Below are 23,758 nucleotides of genomic sequence, written 5' to 3' on the forward strand. Positions count from 1 at the left end.
ATACCTGTTAACGCCTCCCGCGCTGCCACCACATCACACACAACTTCCTCATCATTGTTGTACTTTGTGTACACACACACACACACACACACACACACATACACACACACACACCCCAGTCATAACTGAATGACGGCAGGTCGCTATGGAAACTGCGTTACGCTCCGGGCGGCCGGAGGAGAAAACAAGAGCGCGAGGACTCATTTCAGTCTTCATTTCAGCACCACGCGAGCTCCTGGACAGCGCCCGAATGAACTCGCGCACAGATTCTAGCCTCACATGCCTTATAAGGGACAGAGCCGCATCAGCACACAGCCTCACCGGGGTGGGTAGGGACTTGAAAAGAAAAACAAACCCACGTACTAGAGACACAGACTCTCCGGACCTGAAGCTCGGTGGATACTCAAGGTTTCATTCTACTGCCAAGACAGGAGCCAGTCGCTCCCTCAAATGCCACAGCAACAGGTAAGGACCTCCAGCTCTGTAAAGTTGGATAATTCACTTTTGTGTGGCTGCACGGAGCTTACATGGCGGCTATTTAATGCGTTTATAATCCTGCTGCTCACAAGTACAGCTGCCCTTTATCCTGCCAGGCTCTTAATTGCGGTTAATTGCCTTCACCTGGTATCTCAGGAGTGAGTAAGTGCGTGATGAGGTGATTAAAGTGAAGACCAGCAGGGCACAGTGAAATTCAGCAGGGTTCTGGATCAGTTCCAGGAAATTTTAGGCAGTGGTGGACTGTGAAACAAGCTAGAAAACGGTAGCCTTTCATTTCATTTAAAACAACTCACACTATTTTTAATAAAGTATTGTAAGTTTAGCAGGTGCATTTAAAAGATCCTATGCTCTGAATATTTTATACAAAATCACCAGTGAGCAGACATTGCAATCACATTTTGCAGGGTAACAAATCAAACACTGCTGTTACCTTCTATTTCAGTAATAAACATAGTTCATAGGATCATAACTATTTAAGTGAGGGGGGAAAGAACATTTAAATACATAAATTATAACTGTATAAATAAAAAAAGTCAGGGATGCTATATGCTTTAGTTAGTTTTCTATACACAGGACAGAATTGTTTGTTTTCCTCTATACTGCTTTATAGATTTTATACCAGATGCATCAACCTAAGTTTACACAGCATCTTTGTTTGTGTTTGTTTTAGATTCAATCTTGGGTATATGAGACCCACCGTATTTGTTGGGTTTTCAATGGCCATAGATTATGTGCGAGCTGAGCCGATACGCCTGGATGAGTCACTCAGGCTGCAAGTTTGCAGAAGAGTGCGAAAGGGGAGGGGGAGATACTGGGGCTAGCAGGAAAAACAGTCCCGCAGTGCCTCTCAGCCTCCTCAATACATTGTTTCATTGTATACATAACCAGTGTCAACATCAGGGAGTGTATTTATTGCCTCTGGATGTATGATAATTGTTTTTTTGCAACTTGAAGTTCAGCTTGTTAAAGTGTGGCGCAGAGAGATGTCTTGTCCGCAACAGTTTTTCAGGAGCTTTGTGTTCTCAGACTCAACTTCTTTGTCTTGTGGTAAGCATGCTCGGTTCTTTTTCAGTGAGTAGAAAGGTTGCAATTTGTAGCTTTACAGATGCTATATGAACTTAAGTGCTGTTCTATAGTGTTTGTTGAATTGTGTGCAACGTGGATTAGAAGATTTATAAACACTCCCTATAATAGATTGTTTGTGGTTATTATAGAATATAGCCCCGTGATGTCTGACTTACTGCTACCAGAAAGCATCCCATTACTGCTCATTAGTATCCCAATGTTTACCCTGCTGGTATTGACAAATCATAGCAATCAGCAGCATTCAGCTGCAGCACTGACTGACATCTATTGATTAAAGCAAACAATAGATCATAATGGGCTGCTATGAACCACAGTTGCACACTCAGACACAAGCACTCACTCCCCGAAACACTTTCACAGACACGCACTCGCATAACAGAAACTCTTGACATGGTTAGGTGAATTTTGTTTGGTTTATTGAAAAATATGTCTAGATTGTAGAGATTTGATTGATGGAGTCTGGATGTAGAGGCTGCGTGCGTAACTGCCAGGAGGATTACACATATGAGAGCCAAACAAACATAATTGGCTGATATTAAATCCCACTTTGTTCCAATTTGTGTTGCAGTTTACAAAGGTGTCATATAAAAAGCCTGTGTGCACTCACGTGAATGTGTGTGGGAGTCATTGTTTGTAGTGTATACACACATCATGTGCTGCACGCACGGACACAAAAACAGATGTGTGTCTTTAATTAGTGACGTTGGTGTGATTAATGCAGTCTGCTGGTGATGACTCATTCAGCTTAACCCTTGCTCCTCTGGTGGAAACAATCAATAAACAAAGATTTAGTCTGCCTTTACATTATAATTATTATCTATTGTGATATTGGTTTTGTAATAAGACTTATTATTATTATGTTCTTATACAATTATTTAGTTGGTTTTTTTTAAAATGATTACTCTGTGTACAGTTTTTAAAAGAACTGAGGAGATATTATATCTGACTGAGATGGAGTGTAAATAAGTGATGTGATATAAGTGGGCAGTGAATACTGTAATGCGTTCCAGATTCCAGTCAAACATTTCCGCTTAATTTGTTTTGATCTGGTTGAGCAGTGGAAGGATATTTATGCAAAGCACATCTACGTGGATCGCTCCATGTGTCAGCTTGTCAACACAGCAGTTACATTAGCATTGTGGAAAAGCTGTCAGCCAAGCTGTGACTTGCAGACAGCAGACTGGCAGGGAGTGTGCATATGAGTGTGAGCGATTGGTGCGTGTGAGACGGAGAGAGTTAAACACATAGCGCAATTCGTTGGGAAAGTTGTAATAAACTCTCATTGTTGTCCTCCTTCCCTCCTCCCCTTCAGGGCAGCAGCATGTCTGAAACTAAACCCAATCAGCGGTTCCACAGCCTGAACGCTGAGCAGGTGGAGGTTCTCCATCAGGTTTTGTCAGAGGTGGTCCCAATCCACGGCCGCGGGAACTTTCCCACGCTGGAGCTGCGTCCTCGAGACATCATCATAGCTGTGCGGGCCAGGCTGCAGAAGCAGGGAATCACAGTGAGAGATGTTCGCCTGAACGGCTCCACGGCCAGTCACGTCCTCGTCCGAGACAACGGAACCAGCTACAAGGACCTGGACATCATCTTCGGAGTGGAGTTGCCCAGTCAGGAGGAGTTTCAGGTATGATAAGTGCACTGTTTGGTTAGGAAAAAGAAGCAGGTCACATGAATTGGGAGCATTGGGCTTCAATCTCCTGCATTAACCAGCATTTACTCTGCTGTATTACCCATGAGTCTCTACAATCTCTAGGGTGTTGCAGTATTGATTTTTATGCTGCAATATTGATAATGATGTTATTGTTATCATAACCATAATTTAATTGTGTAACATTTTACCAAGAAGATGAATCAATAATACAGGCTTTAATATTTTTTACTGCATTATACAGCAACCACAAGAGCATCGCAATATTCAGTTTCATAATACAAACAAAATTGCACTCAGATTGCCGTCATTAGTTGTAGCTGTCATGTTCTTGACCTTTTCTCCTCCCAGGTGATCAAAGAGTCAGTGCTGGGCTGCTTGCTGGACTGCCTACCTGCTGGAGTCAACAGGGAGCGGATCAGCAGTGCCACAATGAAGGAGGCCTACGTCCAGAAAATGGTCAAGGTCTTCAATGAACACGACCGCTGGAGCCTCATCTCGCTGTCAAACAACAGCGGCAAAAACCTGGAGCTCAAGTTTGTGAGCACGCTGAGGCGGCAGTTTGAGTTCAGCGTCGATTCCTTCCAGATCATTCTGGATCGTCTCCTGGAGTCCTACATGCAGCAGGAGGCACAGCACAAAAGTAATAGAGTCGATCTTAAGGACCAGCCTGCAGACACACAGAACAAAGACTCTTCCTCTCTGCTCAAACAGGCCACTGCTCCAGAAACAGAGAAGTCCTCTGGTAGAGACTCATCCAACAAAGAGGGGGCTCAGACCAGCCTGACACAACAGAGAGATGAGGTGCATGAAAAGCAGTCAGAACTGTCACTACAAAATGAACACTCAAACCAGACAATACACTCCAAAGTTGAAAAGGACAACAAAGAGAAAACACCTGTGGAGTTGAAAGAAGAACATAGAGAAACCCTCAATGAGACAGACCTCTCTGACCAGACTTCTGCAGACCTTTTGTCAGAGAACAAAACCTCTGAGGAAGCTGAACCTCCAACTCAGATTGAACTCAGACACGAGCCAGAGCTCTCGGACAAGACCAAATGCTCGACAAAGGCAGAAGAGGCAGAGCAAACCCAGCCCTGTGATGAGCAACAACCAGCACATTCAAATCACAAGGAACTCTCTGTTCAGAAAGAACAGTCCAACCACACAAAACCCCCTGATGAACAGAACAAAATCACAGAGCAGATGGAACGGTCCGAGCCGCCAAAAACCTCAAACAATGACCAGACAGAGTCTCTAAACCTGGCAGAAGCATGTCACAATACGGACTCCTCCAAGTGTTTCAGTGAGGATCAGAGGAGCGATGAGAAAGATGAAACACAACACGTAACTGCTCCAGACTCTAGCACACCTTCACATGCAAAGATCGAGACACAGTTAGCAGATGAAAGCAAAGTAGAGATATGTGAGCAGGCAGAGAGAAAACACGAGACAGACGAGACAGAAGTAAGTGAAACAGCAGAAGAGGTTTTAGCGTCAGAAGCAAAAAACATACAAGACACACAGGGTATCGATTGTTCCTGCTCCACCTCTTCCATATCCCTTACACTTCACAACACAGAGCCTGCTGGCGCACAGGATACACTGGAGATTCACAGCACACTACACACAGATAACTCAGATAAAACTCAGAACACCCCTGATGCCGTCAGCCCTCCAGATACTCAGGATAGTGTACCTGCACCACCCAGCCTTGTTTCTGACAAAAAGACCTCCTCCTCTCCCTCTTGTAAGGCCTCAGAGAGACTATCTCACATGGTGGTGCTCAAACATTCCTCTCCCAAACCCCCTCGGAGGATGTGTAGGAAGGTAGCCCCCAATCCTTACCCCAGTCCAGTCTCTGAAAGTGAACCTGTCATAGCACTCTGTATAGATGCAAACCCTTGCCCTTGCTCTGAACCTGAGATAGATTTTAACCCAAAGCCAACAGCTCCCAGTTCGGAGCCAACAACTACCCCAACTCCTAGTATCTCTACTGAAACAAACCCTGGGCCTGAACCCAACTCAGTGTCAATCATAGACCTTACCTCAGCTCCTGATCCTGCCCCTGATATAATCTCCACTTCTGTGGATCCCATGTCTGCTTTACCTCAAGAGCCATCACCCTCTCAGCTAATCACAGAGAGTTCATGTGAGACAAGTATTCAGAGCCTAAAAGAGGCACTATCAGATGTGGCTTGTGACGAACAAAGCCAGCCCTCCCTGAGTGAAACTGTCTCTGCACCCAAACAATCAGAGCCTCTTGACTCAGTGGACACGTTAGTTTCACACGCTGACACGTCCAGCTCAAACACCCAAGAACCTGTACATACCTCAGAAGTTGAGCTCAGTGATGAAGATGAAAACAGAGAACTACGGACCAAAAAGTTGGACTTGAATCAGCCAAATGGCAGCCCACAAGAGACCACACTTTGTTCACCCTCCTCTTCCCACTGTGTCACCCCTCCTGTTTCCTGTCTCACCCCTCCTGTACTTAGTCTTTCCCCTCCCTGCCACACTCCCTCACCCCCCAGCCTCAGTCCTCCCCCATGTCTGACCCCTCCCTCTCACTGCCTGTCATCTCCGATGCTGAGCACCGTCAGCCCCACCACCAGCTTTAGCTCTCCACCCCTGAGTTTCAGCCCTACCTCATCCTGCCTCAGCTCGCCTCCTTACCTCACCCCTCCTATGCTCAGCCTCAGCCCTCCTCCACTCTGTCTTAGCCCCCCTTCACTCAGCCCTCCCCTCCTCTGCCTCACTCCGCCTGTGGAGTCAGAAGACCTTGTACCTCAGGTATCTTCAGACATGGAGCCTTTGATACTGCACACAGGCAGCGAGGAACAGATTAAAGAGTCATCCCCTCAACCAGGAATCCCTCTCCTACAGTTGGAGGATAAAAAAGAACAAGATTATATCTCATCGTCGCCTGGGGTTGCAGAGCCTGTCTCTTTTCCGATCACAATCCCGAGCTCCACCTCACATGTGCTGCCTCCCTCTCAGTCTGAAGGCCCAGGGGAATCGGCCCCTCCAAAAGCCGATGAGGCATCCAGCTCTGTGCCTGAGAACAAAGAGGCCCCTGAGGTAACCACAGACATGCTTGAACAGAGCAGCACTCCTCAGGCATCAGGCTCGGTCCCTGCTGTCGAGGTCCTGGCAGAGAGCATGTACGGTGACTTTGAGGCAGCCATGGACCACCTGCGCTACCGCCTAATCGCCACCAGAAACCCCGAGGAGATTCGAGGCGGTGGCTTGCTGAAATACAGCAACCTGCTGGTCAGGGACTACCGACCGGCCAGCGAGACTCAGATAAAGACACTGGAGCGCTACATGTGCTCGCGCTTTTTCATCGATTTCCCTGACGTGCAGGAGCAGCAGAGGAAGATCCTGTCCTACTTGAAGAACCACTTCATCGGCGAGGAGAGAAGCAAGTACCAGTATCTGATGACGCTGCGTCGCGTGGTCGACGACAGTACAGTGTGTCTGATGGGACACGAGAGGCGTCAGACGCTGAACATGATCACAGTGCTGGCACTGAAGGTTCTAGGAGAGCAGAACATTATCCCCAACACAGACCATGTGACATGCTTCTACCAGCCCGCCCCGTACCTTGCTGATCACAGCGGCTCCTATTTAGCAGAACCCAGCTACTGCAGCTACTACATACCCCAAGGGGGATCAACGCTGCTTTACCAACCGTACCCCTTACACCTGCACACACAGACTGGACTAGTCTAAACCACACACAAATACGCATGTACTCACACAAAACACACAATCGAGCAAGGGGATGGTGCTCTCTACGAGGAAAGGGCTGGAGAATGGAAACATAATCCAGGGATAAACTGTTTGGTCTATAATAGACCTGTGGGGGTGGGATTGAGTGGGTTTTTACAGTAAACTCCCCGAGTACTCTGTAAGGTTCTAATATGATTATATGTAATTATCTGGGCTTTGTGGTAAAATAATAATTCTTCCGATATTGTTAAAATTCCAGAAAATGCTTTATGCACTGCATGAGTCATAGCCCTTTGGTCTCCCCGGGAAACCAACTGTGCTGTTGACATTCACACACAAACACACACACACACACACACACACACACACACACACACACACACACACACAACTCACACCTCCAGGTTCTTGAATTCTTGTACACTCTTTTCATGTTCTTACTGTGTTGTTCTTAATGGGTTTGTTCAGAATGTGGACCTTGCCTGTGGTTGATATTGTGCATGGATAAGTTAGGACTGTTCTCTCACTGCCAAATACTGTGTGACTACTATGCTTCTTAAACAGTTCAATGTAACTTTGTTAATCCTTTACCGAAGGGGTGTATTCTGAAAAAAAAATACAGAGGGACAGGCATACCAGTGTGTACAGTACTATCATCAGAACACACACATGCATGCACAATACATACACATAAAAACACACATATACATACACGCACACAGTTAGACAATGCATGAGTAGCTAAATATATAGATCACATCCTGAAGTCAAAGCAAAGGCTTTTAATTTAATAAAAATGGATCTATTTTTGCAAGACTTTCCAATATAAAACTCAGTGGTAAACAGACTGGTTAGTTCCTACAGAAAAATGCCAACAACATTGCCTTTGCAATAGACTGTACAGCGTATTGATTACAGTATATCGTGTGCGGATACACTGCATTGTTTTCAGGTAAATTGTGTTAAGATGTAGTGCTTGATTCCTTTCCCTTGTGGAGTCCTTTCTGTAATCATGTGAAGTACTGTACCATCTAGTGTTGATTTATTTAATGCTAAAGTTTACTTCTGTGGAGGTGGTCAGGTTATAACCATCTTTGGGTCATCGCTAAATGTGGCAGATGGCGATCTGTGTAAACCATAGGATCTAAACTGAAGGAATTACATCTAAACTTGTGTGACTCCTCTCAGCATGAATCAGCACCCTCTAATTCACGCAGTCAGAATGAACATGAAATCAAATCCACCTCAAACCTGTTTGAATCTAAGTTCAAAGCCGTGCAACAGCAACTATGACCAAAGATGGTTTGGTAGGGAAATCAAGTGCCTAAATGTGAGACATGATTGGCATGTCTTTATCTCACTGCACTGGGGGTGTTAATGGGGTGGGCCTGGGGCTGGGTCGGGTGTGTGTTCAGTTGTTGACCCCTGTTATTGCTGCCCGTTTTGATGTCTTCTTTAATGTAGTCCTTTGTTGTAGTTTGTTCATGTACATTTTGATAAAATAAAGGTGAAACTCAACAAACCTTCAGAAACTGGATTCATTCACAAGAAACTTAAAAGACGAAAACACTTTTTCTGTGTCTTTTTTTGCTCCATTCTCATTCACTGCCCTCTTTCACTTTTCCCCAAAACGACATGCTGTACGGCTTACGTATCCTCCCCATGATTGCGTTCTGCGATGATCCACTTAAGCGTGACCGTCAAATCATGATGGTGCCCAGGAGAGCGACCCAAAGCTGTGAAATTCTGTCTGTGTGAGGCCTCTTATCACAAATCACCTGTCCTTCAGATGCGTTTGGACCCGAATGACGCACGCACTACGCAACACAGCAGCCTCAACAACGTGTAAATGTGAGGAGAATATGGTTTGTGAGGTGTGAGACTGAAAGGGGAGATGGGGGAGGATGGGGCCAGAGTGTGTGTGTGTGTACATGTGTGTGTGCTTCTGATGGGAATATATGTGCAAAGGCAGCATCAGGTGGTCCCCTTCTCCACTGAGTAATTGAAGAGACCTACAACATAATGAAACAATAGGGCTTCCTCCTTACTCCAACACTGCCTCCATTCATTCCTCCCACTTCACACCCTCAATAAGTCATGAGCACCAGGGGAGATGGGGGCGTCTCTTTCCACAGGGGGGGGACTCGTGTGATGGCAGGTAGTGGCACAGTCACACATCATCTATTTACACACACTATAGGCTTGCACTTGTGTGCGCAAGGTTGGAAGCATGTGGCTCTCTGGGAGAGGAAGGGAGCGTGTGATCTAATAGGGTCTGTATCAGCGTCTCACAGACCTCTGAGCCACTCTTGTCCACTCTGGGTTTCCATAGAGACAGAGACAGGCAGCACGGTGGGCGCAGAGAGCATGACGGAAGACAGGGAAGACCCACACACCAAATGAGGGGGTGAGAGATGAAAACAAGTAAAATAAAAAAAAGTAGTGGGTGAAATGAAAGAAAGATAGTGGAGAGAGAGAGATGGGTGGATGAGAAAATAGAGTTGAGGGGGAGACAGAAAGCAAAGGACAGAGTGAGAGGGGGGCGAGGTTATAGATAAAGCGAGAGGAGCAGGGGAGTTTATGGGGAGAGCGTGGGAGGCTGTCAGGCCTTCAGTCACAGGGGAGTCACTGTGAGGTGGCTGCAGTGACGGCAGCAGTGATGTTAGAGCAGACATACACACACACACACACACACACACACACACATGTATGAGCATGCGCACGTACACACAGCTGCATGCACATCAATTTTCCTAATGGCCTGCCCACCCGTCCACCCTCAACAAACAGTTTCAGACTCACTGAGACAAAAAGAGAACATCACCCACACATCTGTCTTTCTCTCTCTCTGTCTCTCATATTCTGGCCAACTCATTTGATTTGACTGTCTTCTCACAATCATTTTCGGCAGGTTTAACAAACAGATTTCCAAGTCTTTTTATTTCTCAGAGTTAAAATAGTAATGGTTTGTGGGCACATGCAGCCTCTGCAGTATAAATGAAAACAAAAGCATTAAGTTTTGGTTAGCAGAGGCTGGAGGCACGAAGCATGTATCTCCATCCGAAGTGTGAATCAAGATAATTATGGCTGCCAGCCAATCTCCCTTCATGTTGTTGTCCAAATGAATCCCCCTGTAACTTTCTGTTAATTACCAGCCCTTTTAAACCGACGATTCCCCCACAAATCAAAAATACATATTTTTTCCTCTTACCTGTGGTGCTATTTATCAATCTACATTGTTTTCATGTGAGCTGCCAAGTGTTGGAAATATCTGCTACAGAGATATCAGCCTTCTCTGAAATATAATGAAACTCAATAGCACAAAAAAACTACTAGATAAAAAAATCTCAACAGCAATGTCTCTTTCCAGAAATCATGACACGGAAAATCCGTAGACCTTGTTGTGAGTAAGCAGAAACCTCTGGGGCTGAAAAATGAAGCCAACGCAGAAATGCCAAAAACTGCAGTTCCTTGAATGGCCACTTGAAGCTGGCTCCAAAAATGAGTTAAAATGCCAAATTTTACAGTAAAAATAAACCTGTGACAGATGGCTGCCAACCACTGATGAGTTGCTACCACAGCAAAATTTTGGATTGGTAACGTAACAATGGCGTAGCCCCTAGATTCACAGAGTATAAGCATAACTATAGGTGTTGCTATTTCAGTATATTTTCAGTTTATAAAAGTACATTGTAACGTATTGGTAGCCTAAAAAAAAGTCCCGCTAAGGAGCTGCATTTTAAGTTTTTCCAGTAAGTACAGGAGAGTCGCCATAATTGTAACATTTTTCACTTTTCACTCTTCTTCTCAATTATGTTACAAATAAGGTGCATGTAAGTCTGAATTGTTACAGCGTGAGTTACAATTGTAACACGGCTCAAACACGACATTTTTGAGGATGCCCTTGTGTAAATGCCCACTGACCCCCTGAGGGTCAATTTAGCAACACCCCAAGTGACTAAGCGTTGCAGTCTATGCTATAGCCACACAGTCCTTTTTATTTTTGCAAGTTTTATTTATGAAAAGCAGACATATACATTTCGTGTATACAATATTATATATATAAAGTTAAGTAATCAAGCTGTGTATGCAAACCTAGGCAGTTACAAATGAGCCGCTGGTCACACCCGTGCTTTGGCGTTTCTTACAGACCAGAGCTAGCATGCATGACATGTAAAAGGTATGCTAACTGATAGAGAACAGATACATGTAGGCAACCATATGGATTTTAGCCCGACAACAAATAGACACAAATTTTTATTTGAAAAATACCCCTGGATCTTCATTTTTACTTAGTTCAAGTATAACTGATTTTTTTTAGCCGCCATTCCCAGCAGAGTGGACGAATCCTGTTGTTATTTCCTGGGGATGTTTACTACTGCACTGGCTACATCTTGACATGGTGACGTCAGGATGACACAAGAGAAAATGTGCAAGTTACAACTGTAACGTGTTACATTTAAGGTGAATCTCCCCTACATTTTGTTTTAATGGTTTTAAGCCATTTTTTCTCTAGCCAAAATTAGCATAAGTATTATCACATTTGATGATAACTATAAATGCACCATACTAACTGAGCTAGCAGCTAGCATTAGCGTTATCTCCACACTGTTGTCGGACAAAATTACAAACTCAAGGCTTCAAAATGGGATTCCATAAACCAATGGGTGAAGTCACCATGGATACGTCCATGTTTATACAGTCTATGGTTGTGGTCAGTTTCATGTAGTAACTTGTTTTATCAGTGATCACTGCTTTAGAAGCAAGCATGAATGTACTCATGAATGAGAGGCTTGTGACAGCCTGATGTGAACATTAATGGCGCTCTTCACAGCTAAGCTTTAACATTAGCAAGCTCAGTAGTACTAGTTGAACTAGCAGTAAATGCACACTTCCTTCTGCAGCGTGATACAGTTAGCAGGTGTAGAGAGGCTCATGCTCATGACAGTGCGAGATGTAATGACGTCCTCCTTGGCTGAACAATAATGTTTGCTAGCTCAGTGGTGCTAGGTGAGCTAGCAGTAGATGCACGCTTCCCTCTTTGTGGTGATACAATTGGTGGATGTAGTTCAATAGTAAGTAAAGAGTTCCTACATGAAACTGTTCACAACAAGGTCTGTGGATTATCTTGGGAAACTGGGTCATGATTTCTGGAAAGAGACATTGCTGTTGAGTTTTTCAAACGTAGTTTTTTGGCGCTTTGAGTACCACAAACCTAGTGCCATTTAGTTCTATTATATTGGAGGGAGGGCAGACATCTCTACGGCCAATATCTCCAACACTCAGCAACTCACACCAAAACAATATAGGTTGATAAATAGCACTACAGTTAAGAGGAAAAATGTGTAGTTTTGATTTTGGGGTGAACTGTCCCTTTAAAGTCTCACACGAGAGCAATATTTTTTGGATGACAACGTAGACACCACCAAACCTGCCATTATAAAGCAGTTAGTGGCGCACGGTGAATAGAAACCATAATCATTTGTGAGGGTTTTATGCTCCCTTGCAGACAGGATCTCTCTTTATGTGACTGATGAACACCAGGTAATGAAATGGGTCCATAGTATTCGCCATTCATAATTTTTTTTTCATTCACTACAGCCTCCTCTTCACCCTCCTTAACCCGTGCCACCCACATCCTCTACCTTTCTCCTCGCCCCCCTACCCACTGTGTGCCTCTCACCCACCTGCTTCCTTGACTGCTATGACTCAGTCCTCTTCCAGCTGAGGGTACAAGAGGATAAAAACCTTGATGAAAAACAGCCAAGAAAATCATTTTACTCAAAGGAATAGAACAATTGGCAAGGCAAGTGGCTGCTGCATCTTTAGTTCTAATGCCACCCACCACATACACACACACACACACACACACACACACACACACACACACACACACACACACACACACACACCTCCAAACCCCCTCATCAGAAATACACACACAAGCCGCCTCCACATTGAAATTGATGCACTCTTACTTTATCTGCTAAATCATCCTTAACAGCAAAATTTGGAAGGCAGTGAGGAGTGTTTCAAAAATAGTTTTTCATTTCTCTAGATAGAAGTCTGTGTCGTCACGACTCAGTGACATGGATGGATGATTTTCTTAAAGGCGAACTTGCCAAATACATGCCATACATGGAGCCTGACTCAGTAAACCTTGAGGGATCGAACCTGTCGATCATATTACTTTGTTATTCCGCTCACATCTTCAACCCATCTGTGCTATTTTCAGGCTCATCATTACTTAAACTCCTCTTACATCAATCCAATTTATGCAGTGATGCAGAATACAGTGGGAGACGATGACTATGTTTCCTAAATGGTGTCTGCGCCTCCTGTCTGCTCGTCTCTTTAGTATCAAATCCATCCACAAACCTGTGGGTCACTGAGACCGTACTTTGTTAATTATGCAAACAAAATGCAGCATAATGGATGATAATGTTAGCCATGTGACAAAGACAAAGCTTACATAACAAGTGATCAATCAGGCGGACAGAAAGGCAGATTTACAATACAGCGAGGGGCACAATTTACTGAGGCAGCACAGCTGTACGTGCAGCTGGCTGGTGTCAACGTTAACCAATTATTTTACCTCACACTGCAGCCCATGTGCCACTTTCTGCATAAAGCTTCACAAGACCTTCAAATGTAGTGACGGTTGCTGTTTCAAATGGGCATCGTACCAATTGGGCACATGAACATTGGCTTATTTGTCATGAGAAGAATAACTGAGCCTTTAAAGACACTTGGACTCTTTATTTAGTGGCTGTAGAGGAGCTTGCAGAGAGTAATCCTGATGATGTCATATTGATGTCATCAGAGGAGCTTGAGACTTCAAATTTTTGACAGAAAGCCTGCCTGACAAATTTAAGTTGTGAAGTTTGAAAGACATTGGTATTAGATAGGTTATACTTAAAGGTGTTATCCAGTTGCATCATGGGGAATGTAAGCTCTAGTGTTACTGGTGCTTAAAGCAAACGCAACACCTTCTTACTCCCGACTCATTATATACGCAGCTTTGTCAGTGGCCTTACACTTGACACTATGATCCTCCAGTTACCCCTCTATTATCAGTTTTGGACACTCAGGGACGGCGTGTCAGTTGCTGCTCGTTACATAAGCTTAAGAAACATAGGTTTTAGGTACTTAAAGGGATAGTGCACCCAAAAATGAAAATTCAGCCATTACCACCATTACACTGCGCTGACGTGTGTGCGCTTGCGCAAGACCGTGAGACATAGGCACCGCCTTCATGTGTGTTCACGTGCTTTTGCTGGCCTCTGTGGACCACGCTCACGAGTGCGTGCAGTCCACAGAGAGGCAGTTAGAGCTGCAGGCTACAATGAGGCTAAAAAAAGAGTTCAAATGACGTTTTTCCAAACAACTTTTTATGTCAGGGCTTCAGGACACTTGGATCACTACGGACGAGGAGTATGGAGATATTTTGTGGTTTCAATTCTGTGCTCTTGGACGTTTTAATCTGGGGCGCCGTCAGCCATTAGGTGTGCAGTTGTGCTGCTACCCACTCCCCCCTCGGATCTCCACAAGTGTTGTGAGGACTCTAAAATTTCACCAGAGCCTCCCTCGGCATGAGGGTGAGTAGATAATGGCTGAATTTTTATTTTTGGGTGCACTATCCCTTTAAGGTTTAGGCAACAAAATTACTTGGTTTGGTTTTAAAAAATATGATGGTTTCGGTTAAAATAAGTATGTTTGTTGCTTCACTTAAGTCAACGACTATACCACATGACACACATGTCGTGATATTTCTAAGGTAGTTACAAAAAACTCAACATGCCTCACCAGTCTCTTAGGTGAAAGTCCTATGTTTGAGGACCCACTCCTTCCTCTTGCCCAACTCGGACTTTCTTGCTCTTTGTTTTAAATCATTGCCGTGGATGGGTTTACGCTGGAGTTCTCTGAAAGCCCGGTACTTCTCATACAGATGCCAAAGCAGTGGTTCCCAACTGGTGGGTCGTGGTCCATTCTGAATGGACCGCAAGTGACTTGCAAACATATCGACTTTCTAAAAAATACACCTTATTTTAAAAGATAGTGCCAAATCTTGATCCCTTGGCTGCCAAGTTGAGTACCACTGTGCTAAAGGATACTTTGTGTCTCAAAATCAAACGCTGATGGCCTCTAACAAAGCTGCCATATTTGATGCCCAGGGAATTCAAACGGGTTGCCATACTATAAACTAAAAGTCAGAATATCTCGGTTTCCGCTGCTTTGATATTTGACCATTCTTGTTGTTGTTGCTTTTAATCTTAGATGGGTTAACAGTGGGGAATATTGCCAAAGTACATTTACTCAATACCGTAACAAAGTACAATTTTGAGGTCCTTATATCTGAGTATATTTCTACTACCTTATATGTCTACTCACTACGCTTCAGAGGGAGTATTTATGCTGCACTGCGTCTAACTGATAGCTGCAGTGACTCGTTAGTCTGAGGGCTCTTTGTCACATCGAACATACCTATGAGTTCTTAGCAGTACCACTAAAAATAGAGACTTCCTCTCTAAACTTCCCAGACAGCTTCTTGCCTCCTCAACTGTTGGAGGCCAGAAGAGGTCAAATGATCTGACATTTCATAAAGAAAAAGAGAAAAGACTAGAGAAATGGAAATACTGTTACAGATTTGTGCAGTTCTTCTTTCCTACCCTATTCATCATCTCACAACCCCCCAAATATATATTGCAGCAGTATGTACTAATAGTATCGTATAGAAATAACCTATAAAAAGGGACATTTTCTGCAGAGCAAGTACTTTTACTTTTTTTTAACTAAAAAACTTAAGTATGATTTGAATGCAGGACTTTTACTTGTAATTGAGTAGTTTTACACTGTGGTGTTGGTGCTTTAGGCTGCTGTGGTGAGGCACAAATTTGTAGGATATCATACCAACTGTTCTATGACAATACATTGGGTACTTTTAGTGGCAGTAAAGTACTCTTAGTACATCCTCCATCATTTGGGGTTATACATGTACAATAACCATTGATTCTTCTGATTCTTTGGCCCTTAGTTTTATGAATGAGCTACATGTTGACCTGTGGATGAAAACGTTTAAGACTGACGTTATCTTCTTACCATGACTCAAGCACAGTTTCTTTTCTTTTCTTTATTTCTTTCTTTTTTCTTTTTTACTATGAATGAGCCTGACATCATCAGCCTGGTTAGACATGAAACTCAGATCTGCGTGTCTGTGTGTGTGTATGCTCATGTTTGCATTTGGTGGTGGTGTTTGTGTGTGCGCTGATGTTTATGCCTGTGGTCCATGGCATTGCTGCTGTTTGCAGTGAAGCATGTATTAGCATGGGACTGGAAGAGGAGGGGAGTGTCTCACTGTGTGTGTGTGTGTGTGTGTGTGTGTGTGTGTGTGTGTGTGTGTGTGTGTGTGTGTCTACACTGATTGACGTCACAGACGCCCACTCATTTCCATCTTGTCTGCGTGCGCGGAGAGAATAGATCCCCATCTGCATCCAGCTCTTCTCCCCCTGCATCCCCGCCCCCCCTCCCAGCACCCCCCTCTCTCCTTCCTCACCTCCCGGTACTTTCTCTTCCTCTCCTTCTCACCCTGCCTCTTCCCATTCACTCGCTCTTGTACATCCCACCCCCGTAGGGTGCAGCCAGCCTCGCAGATAAACAAGACAGTTGAACACAAACAATTTAAGACAGCCAGACAGCAACATCCTCTCAGAGTAGCACAGCAGAGAACCTTGCCACTAAACATCTGTTCATTTCAAGCATCACTAAGGTCCGGTCTGCAGGGAGGACATTTGACTCAGGCTGTTTCTACGCAAAATGTGAATATGTACCTGTTGGCAACTATCTCTCACTCTCTCTGATGTGTGTGTGTGTGTGTGTGTGTGTGTAAGCATGTGCCTGGTGTGACGTGCTTTCCACAACAAACGCTCATCCACATTCACACACCGGTATCCCTGGTGACGACAGGACATCATTTAAATCACTTCCTCGTAAAAGGTCATCCTCATCTTTTACGCAGAGAATCCCCACCCCCACCCCGCCACTTCGTACTACACACCACCAACGCGCATGGGAGGGTGTGTGTGTGTGCAAAAACACGCACGGTCGCTCACACACTCATTCTCTCCGCCCTGCATGCGTGCGAGACCCTGAGCAGAGCGATGTGGACAGTGGATGTGAATGGATGAGTGCGGGGAGGAGACAGCGGCTACAAATGCGTGGGATGACAGAATAGGATATGCGCATGTTTAAAAAGGGAAAAGGGGCTATTTTAGTCAACATATCATAACCCATCAGAGAGTTAGAGAGGACAGAATGAGAGTGCACACCCGAGGGGGTGGGTGGGTGCTTAGGGGCTGGGGCGCACAACTCCCTTGTGATTACTAGACAGTGAAAAGGGGATGAGGTGCAGACTGGCAGATGGTCAGACAGACAGTTAAGCAGGCAGACAAACATTCAGTTCAGACAGACCAGGCAGCATGCATGCACAGACGAGAGATAAAATAATATTGGAGTAATTAGCTCTTTGATGTCAAAATGCCTCAGGGGAGAGGACTGTATGTCTGCGCGTGTGTGCGTGTGTGTGTCTGCATCTCAGTATCAAAGCCGTTAAAGAGTCTAGAGGGCTGATCACAGGAGACAGGATGAATGGACGGATCAATGAAGGTGCAGGAGAGGAGGAAAATCACAAGATGAAAGAGAGAGAGACCACCGAGATCAGAAACTTCCCATAATGTGCTTCCTTTAGTTTCCCCATCACATCACTGCACTCCATCAATAGATCTCACTCAGAGGATGCTGAATGCATACCCTGGGTTTGAAAATTTGCTCTTAATTGAACCGTCTGGCTGAATACAGGTTGATGCTGACAGAGGATTAAAAGAAAGTACGTGAATAAAAAAAAGGAAATTGGATTTCTTTTTTTTTAAGCCGGGAGGGATCCACTTTTGAAGCTCCTTTGTATTATGATCCCTGTGATCTTTCTGCTATTATTCATTGATTCTCTGTAATTTGCCTCGGGAAAAATAATAACACTTTTAATGTATCAGTTAATAAAATGTGAGGTTAATCAAAGCTCGACAGGCTGCCATGAGCACAGCGCCTGTGTGTGTGTCTGCAGGAGGAAATATAAGACAAGGCTGCCATCTAGTGGCGGCGCGGTGCAATAACGCTCTGCACACAACAAAAATATCGACAAAATGGAGCCCGTTGCTCGGCCATGACAATGCAGGTCAGAGGGGCTGCAACCGCTGCACAAAATAGCAGAGGAAAGCCAACATAGCGCCATATTCTGTGCAAAATGCCGGCAGTGATTCAAGGTTAAATAAAAACCCACAAGCGCCCGTCTTTAAGACAGAAGGCCTGCTGCAGCCAGCTGCACATAATCAAATATTACTGAATCTTTTTTTATATAAAGGGGAATTGCAAAACGTTTGCACTATATAATAAAAAACAGTTCACTTACATGTTTTGACGCACACCCAGTGAGGTTTGTGCTTCAGAGCACATGGCAAACGCAGTCACACACTGTCAATGCTGGAGGCAAGTGCACACACACACAAAAGCCCACAAAAAGTCCCCCCTTTCAAACTGTCTTTGCTTAATAGACTACTTGCATTTCCTTATGCCTGCTCCTGCCAGGCTTTTAACATGAACTAATGCATGCAGCTGTGTATGCATACACTAAATATGGAGCCCTCTTTGTGCGATGCTCTTGAATAAATCGGTGATATTTTGTGTGAGGTGAATGTGGGTCACAGCACTCACGCTCGAGTTCATGTAGAGTTAAATCTGAATGTGTGATGCCTGAAGGGGAATAAAGACGTGGGGTGGATAGACACTGTCTGCCCCTTCAGTGGGTGTAGGCCTCTGTTCTGTAACTTCCTTCTGTCTTGTGATGGCTACAAGACGGGCATGCAAGGTACAGGCTTCAGGAGGGTTTTTATTCAGTTGTTGGGTATGATGTCCTCTATTTGGGCATTTCAATGATTCACAACAAGACTGAATCATTCTTAAAGGACAAAGAATGGAGATTAAATGTAAGACTCACTGTCCTTATCTGGAAATCTTATAATAGTGTCCCAACTGACCTTCTGCTGACCTGACCTCCCTGAGGATCTGCAGCTACAGATCTGTGAAGTAAATCCTGTTGGTTTAAATCCCCAGCTGACAAGTACCCACCTGCAGTATGGAGGATCAGCAAACTTCCGCTGTTTAATTTGACAAAGCAAATGCCTCCGTTGAGAATCGGTATCCTGCAGCAGCAGCAGCAGCAGCAGCCTCAAAGGACAGGTTGGATTTGTCTACAGTGAAATTACATTACAGGCATGTTTCATTTAGTCAGAGGTCACTGCGGCTGCCTCAGGCCTGTTTTATGTCTTGGGTGCATTAAAACGGATGCAACCTGTGCATCAAAGGTCTGATTTTACATCTTTCTTTATGGCTAGACACTGAAACAGGTGATTTATAAAGAAAACTGCATTCAAACTAGGCTGAATACAGGTCTTGAGGCTACAAAACAGCTTTATATTTTCGTTTCCTGATGATATATGATTGCATTACCTACAAAAAGAGCACTGGATGTTAAAGCTAAGCACCCTGAGCCATTACCAAGGTTGACTTCAGTTAAAGATCCACGCTAACTAAGGCCACAAATCCCTTTTTACTTTCATTCATTGGCTCTTATGGTGTGGTGATGTGGAACCTAAAACTTCCATCGCTCTCTATGTCTCAAAGAAACAAACTCCAGACGCATGATATCGAGGAAAATTCCCAGGACTTGTTTTTATTAAGAGAATTTCAGAACATAAGAGAGGGACCAGACACCTGCATTTGTCAGAGAGGGTTTCCAAATTCGACCGTTTAAAAAAACCAGAGTGTTTAGAAAAGCTGACATGACAGCGTGGATGGAGCAGGAGCTGTTTCACACGCAGGGCCGTCGAGGAGACAGGTCGGAGGCCATCGCTGTTCCCGGAATGTTTCACATGTTCGTCTTCCTCTTTCTTATGGACAACACGCTTCAACACGCTTTTTTTTTTTTTTAAACACGATTTCAATGAAAAAAAAAAAAAAAACAAGAGACAGAAGCAAAGGGAACTCACTGCACATTTAGAGGTCTAAAAGAATCACCCACATTAACATGGCTGAACCGTTAATAAAACATGGATAAAGGCTGAACTGTAAGGGGGAGGAAGGTCTAATCTGTGGAGGAAGAAGAGGGGAGGAGGAGGAGGAAGGGAGAGCGGGGGAAGGAGGAAAAACACAGGAATACACAACTCACAACATAGCCAATCCGGCAAGGGACGCACTTTCTACACCAAACAAGCCTTCAACAATCATGAAATGCCATTTAAAAAAGATTTTAGTGTGTTCATCTTGCTTGCAGACACTTGATATGACCACTGCAAATCTGCAAGGCGCTCCATAATCAGCTTTGCGTTTTGTGCTAAAAATCTGTACGGATACTTATAAAATCATTGATAAAAATATTCCTCTGTTAACAATACGCCTTGGAGGGAAACCATGTGAGAGACTTGGGGGGGCTGGCTGGCTGGCTTGGGGTTCAGGAGGGGAAGGGGGGATTGTAGAGGAGGAGGAAGCTTGGGCAGTGGTGCTACTCGGACTTGGCCTCCTCCTTGGCCTCCTCGGGGGCTGCCTCCACCTGTGGGACACAGCAGACAAGTCAAGGTCAAAACTTTGTGCCTTTTTAAGTCAAAGTTGTGCACGTACGTCTAAAAGTCTACCCACCTCGTTGGTCTTGGCCTCTCCGTTCTCAGAGTGGTTTTCCTCGTTTGCCTCCGCCTCTGCGTTCTCCTTTGCCTTCTTGGTCTTCTTGTCCTCCTTCTTGTCGTTCACAGCCTTTTCTTTCTGTAGGGGCCACAAGACAGGCTGTTAGCACGCTCTCTTTCACACACACAACCTGTGTCTTCTGCTTTATGTTGCATGTTCGGTCAGAATCAAGGCGAGCGCCTCTTACCTTTGCTGCCTTCTTGACCTTTGGTTCCGGCTTGGGTGGGGCCGGTCTCTGTGATGGAGAGAGGGAAAGAGATCAAGAAACAGCTACACAAACTGTCTGTTAGTGCTTTGTTTGCTAATTTGCCATTGTTCTAGTTATTCTCAAGGTACTAGACAACTTTGGCTCCCATGACACATTTTAAATCCCTGACAATGAGTCAAGATGTAAAATTTTCTCTACAATTAAACTTATTTTAATACAGACACTGTCTGAGGTGTTATTACATTAATATGATTGCTCCTAGCTGGGTTTATGAAGGAATTTAGACATTATACTGTAAGAAAATAAATCTGATGCACTCTACTGTGCCCACTTTTGATATAAAGTATGTATTGTAAGGGCCCTGCACTTTTTACAAGCAAAAACCTTCCTAAATCATGTATAATGAATATTATATTAGTTTTAATGTACTTCTGACAACTTAATTACTGCCTAATGCACCATGTGCACAATCTTAACTAATTCCTCAACTTAATTATGTAAAATTAACATTTTTTGAAGTTCAATACTCCTAGGAATCAAATTTAAGTGTTTAATAAAAAGAAACCTTATTTTTATATAATTTTTGCTTCTCTAAAGGCAAAATTTTGCTTTATTTATGTGTGCAACTACTTTTAAGCGTTCTACCACATTTAACTTGTTTTTTAACTGTATTTGTTCATGTAAATTCGCTGGTTGTGTTTGTATGCGTCTTCTTACCGCTGATAACCGAGCTGATCTCCTCTGGGGCTGAAACAGAACAAAGACTGTTATCAAAAGGGCTTTTATTTCAATTTGGACTGTATGCAGGAAACACACCCTCGAATTCAATACCAGCACTTGCTTCCTGATAATTCCCTCACATGTTCCTCATGCTAATGTAATTTTAATTTTAATCACATGTGTGAGATGTTATTTAACGTGCACCCCTCTTACCTCATCCCTTTCGTCTCCTGTTGCTGATGCGTTCTGAAAAATACAAATACAGCAGGTTAAAATCAGAAGAAAAAAAAATTAAAATGGCATTACTGCTTTAAACTGTGTTTATATTCACAAGGAACTATTGTTAAATGCCTCATGCGCATATTACAAATAATTACAGACCTGATGAGAAAACTTTTTGGTTTCATGCAAATATAAAATTTTATTTCAAATACAGGTCATTTTAAAGGATTTCAGCCCAGAAATGTAGTGGTAATGCATGATTTTAGTACTGGGCTGTGAGAGCTCAGCCATGTGGGCCTCTGGAGCCATATTTTGAGGGCCCAAGCCCTGCTTTTCCCTTTCACTCCCCCGTCTCTTTCTCTCATTCAATGCATGAAGCTCAGATTTGAAAGCTGGCGCGGGAGTCTCTGAGAGGGGGGAGGGACCTGCTTAAGGCTCACGCGCGCCACCTGGCGGCAGAGCCACGCCATCGCAGCCATTTGGGACTATGAACAAAGAGAGAAAATATACAATTTTATCGAAACGCGACGGCGAGTGTTTGTTTTTGCGGCCAAAATGCAAAGTAAAGGCACTAAAGCATTTTCTGGTGGCACTTTTGGCCGGTTTGGTGGCGAAACCGCGATAAGTGAAGCGTTTGTTCTCGGTAGGTCGGCGACGAAGGTGGACAAGAGCTGCAAAGCATGGCTGCTGCTTGTGCTTTAACTGCATGGAGACCGAGAGAGACTTCTGACTCCCCAAAGGACAGCGGCTCTGACAAGAAATCGCGTTTTAAAGGCCGTGTCCGAGCGGGAAAATATTAATTCTGACGCATAAAAAATGTACATTATATACAGAAAATAGGCAAAAATTCCCAGCGACAAATAACGATTATCCGTTATGTTATAATTAAGTAATGTCTCAGAGGGATGTCTTCACAATCGTTTGCAATGCATTAATAGCTGCTATCCCCCTCAAACTATTTTTATTATTTTGAGAATACGTACCTTTCTCTTGGGCATGTTGATCTCTTGGAGGTTTTCTTACAAATACAACTAAAAACTGTTTTTCTTAGTGGGTTCAGTGCATGTGAAGACGAGTGTCTCCCTTATGCTCGGCAGTGTAGTAAACACACTGGAACAGAGAGGCGAGTGGTTGAATGGGGGGAGGGGTGCGGCTAAAGGCATGATTGATAGGCTCTCGGCCAATCAGGTGACGCCATTCGGGGCTGCAGAACACTTGGAATTTTGGAGCCGGTGATGTTCTGAGGTCTGCGCGAATGGCTTCTTGCAGGGAGAGATGGGAGGAAGCCTGCAAGAATGAAAGGATTGCCTTCGAGGACATGTTGCCTCCACACAAGTGTGTTTCATTACGGCGAGAAAGGGATCGCGCGGCGGGCCGCCGTGTACCGTTATACAGGCCCCGGCGGCGGCCAACATGCCCCACTGTAGAGCCGTGCAAAGCAGTGCCCACATCTGCAACGGCCAGCGAGCAGAAATTTCACCATAAATTCACTTCGTGTTTGAGTCCAATATGGCGCCCACTCCTCTCCGACACATTTTTTTTTTGTTTGTCAGTCGGCTTTCCTAAATTCGTTTCAGAGAAAAGCCTCCCGTCGTCTGCCCCAGACGCCTGCAGGGGGCCCACAAAGCCCGTCTAATGATGTGGCTGCACAAGACGGCGCTTAAAGAGGCTGTGCTGTTACACAAAAGCGCCCAGAAGTGTTCAAAATCACAGCACATTCATTTTTTAATCTTAACATCCAACTTAGCACACCAGCATTTATTAAAACACACGGGATGGTGCACGTTTGCGCTCTTTCAAAGGACAATAGCCAGTGCGTGGTGGCTTGCAGACAATGGGGTCGATGCTGAAAT

General features: G+C 44.3%; 2 protein-coding genes across 2 annotated transcripts; one reads left to right on the top strand and one right to left on the bottom strand.

Annotated features, from left to right (window-relative positions):
* Positions 1-206: 206 nt before the first annotated feature.
* LOC126389498 (nuclear receptor corepressor 2) lies at positions 207-8,449 on the top strand. The gene is made up of 3 exons (XM_050043230.1): positions 207-465; positions 2,897-3,211; positions 3,587-8,449. The coding sequence occupies exons 1-3, from the start codon at positions 451-453 to the stop codon at positions 6,968-6,970; spliced, it is 3,714 nt and encodes a 1,237-aa protein (XP_049899187.1). The 5' UTR covers positions 207-450; the 3' UTR covers positions 6,971-8,449.
* An 11,276-nt stretch (positions 8,450-19,725) lies between these two features.
* LOC126388980 (non-histone chromosomal protein HMG-14A-like) lies at positions 19,726-23,044 on the bottom strand. Its single transcript, XM_050042389.1, has 6 exons — positions 22,889-23,044; positions 21,897-21,929; positions 21,681-21,710; positions 20,943-20,990; positions 20,714-20,833; positions 19,726-20,627 (listed from the first exon to the last, which is right to left on the bottom strand). Exons 1-6 carry the CDS (start codon positions 22,901-22,903, stop codon positions 20,580-20,582), a joined length of 294 nt encoding a protein of 97 aa, XP_049898346.1. The 5' UTR covers positions 22,904-23,044; the 3' UTR covers positions 19,726-20,579.
* Between the last annotated feature and the right edge of the window lie 714 nt (positions 23,045-23,758).

The sequence above is a fragment of the Epinephelus moara genome, chromosome 4 (genome assembly GCF_006386435.1).
Source record: "Epinephelus moara isolate mb chromosome 4, YSFRI_EMoa_1.0, whole genome shotgun sequence".
NCBI lineage: Eukaryota > Metazoa > Chordata > Actinopteri > Perciformes > Serranidae > Epinephelus > Epinephelus moara.

Bases quoted from the DNA above. Each gene is read 5' to 3' on its own strand.
- LOC126389498 (XM_050043230.1), top strand. The intron at 3,212-3,586 runs GTATGATAAGTG...TTCTCCTCCCAG, and splicing joins CCAGTCAGGAGGAGTTTCAG to GTGATCAAAGAGTCAGTGCT.
- LOC126388980 (XM_050042389.1), bottom strand. The intron at 20,991-21,680 runs GTAAGAAGACGC...TCTCCATCACAG, and splicing joins GATCAGCTCGGTTATCAGCG to AGACCGGCCCCACCCAAGCC. The intron at 20,628-20,713 runs GTGGGTAGACTT...TGTGTCCCACAG, and splicing joins GAGAGGCCAAGACCAACGAG to GTGGAGGCAGCCCCCGAGGA.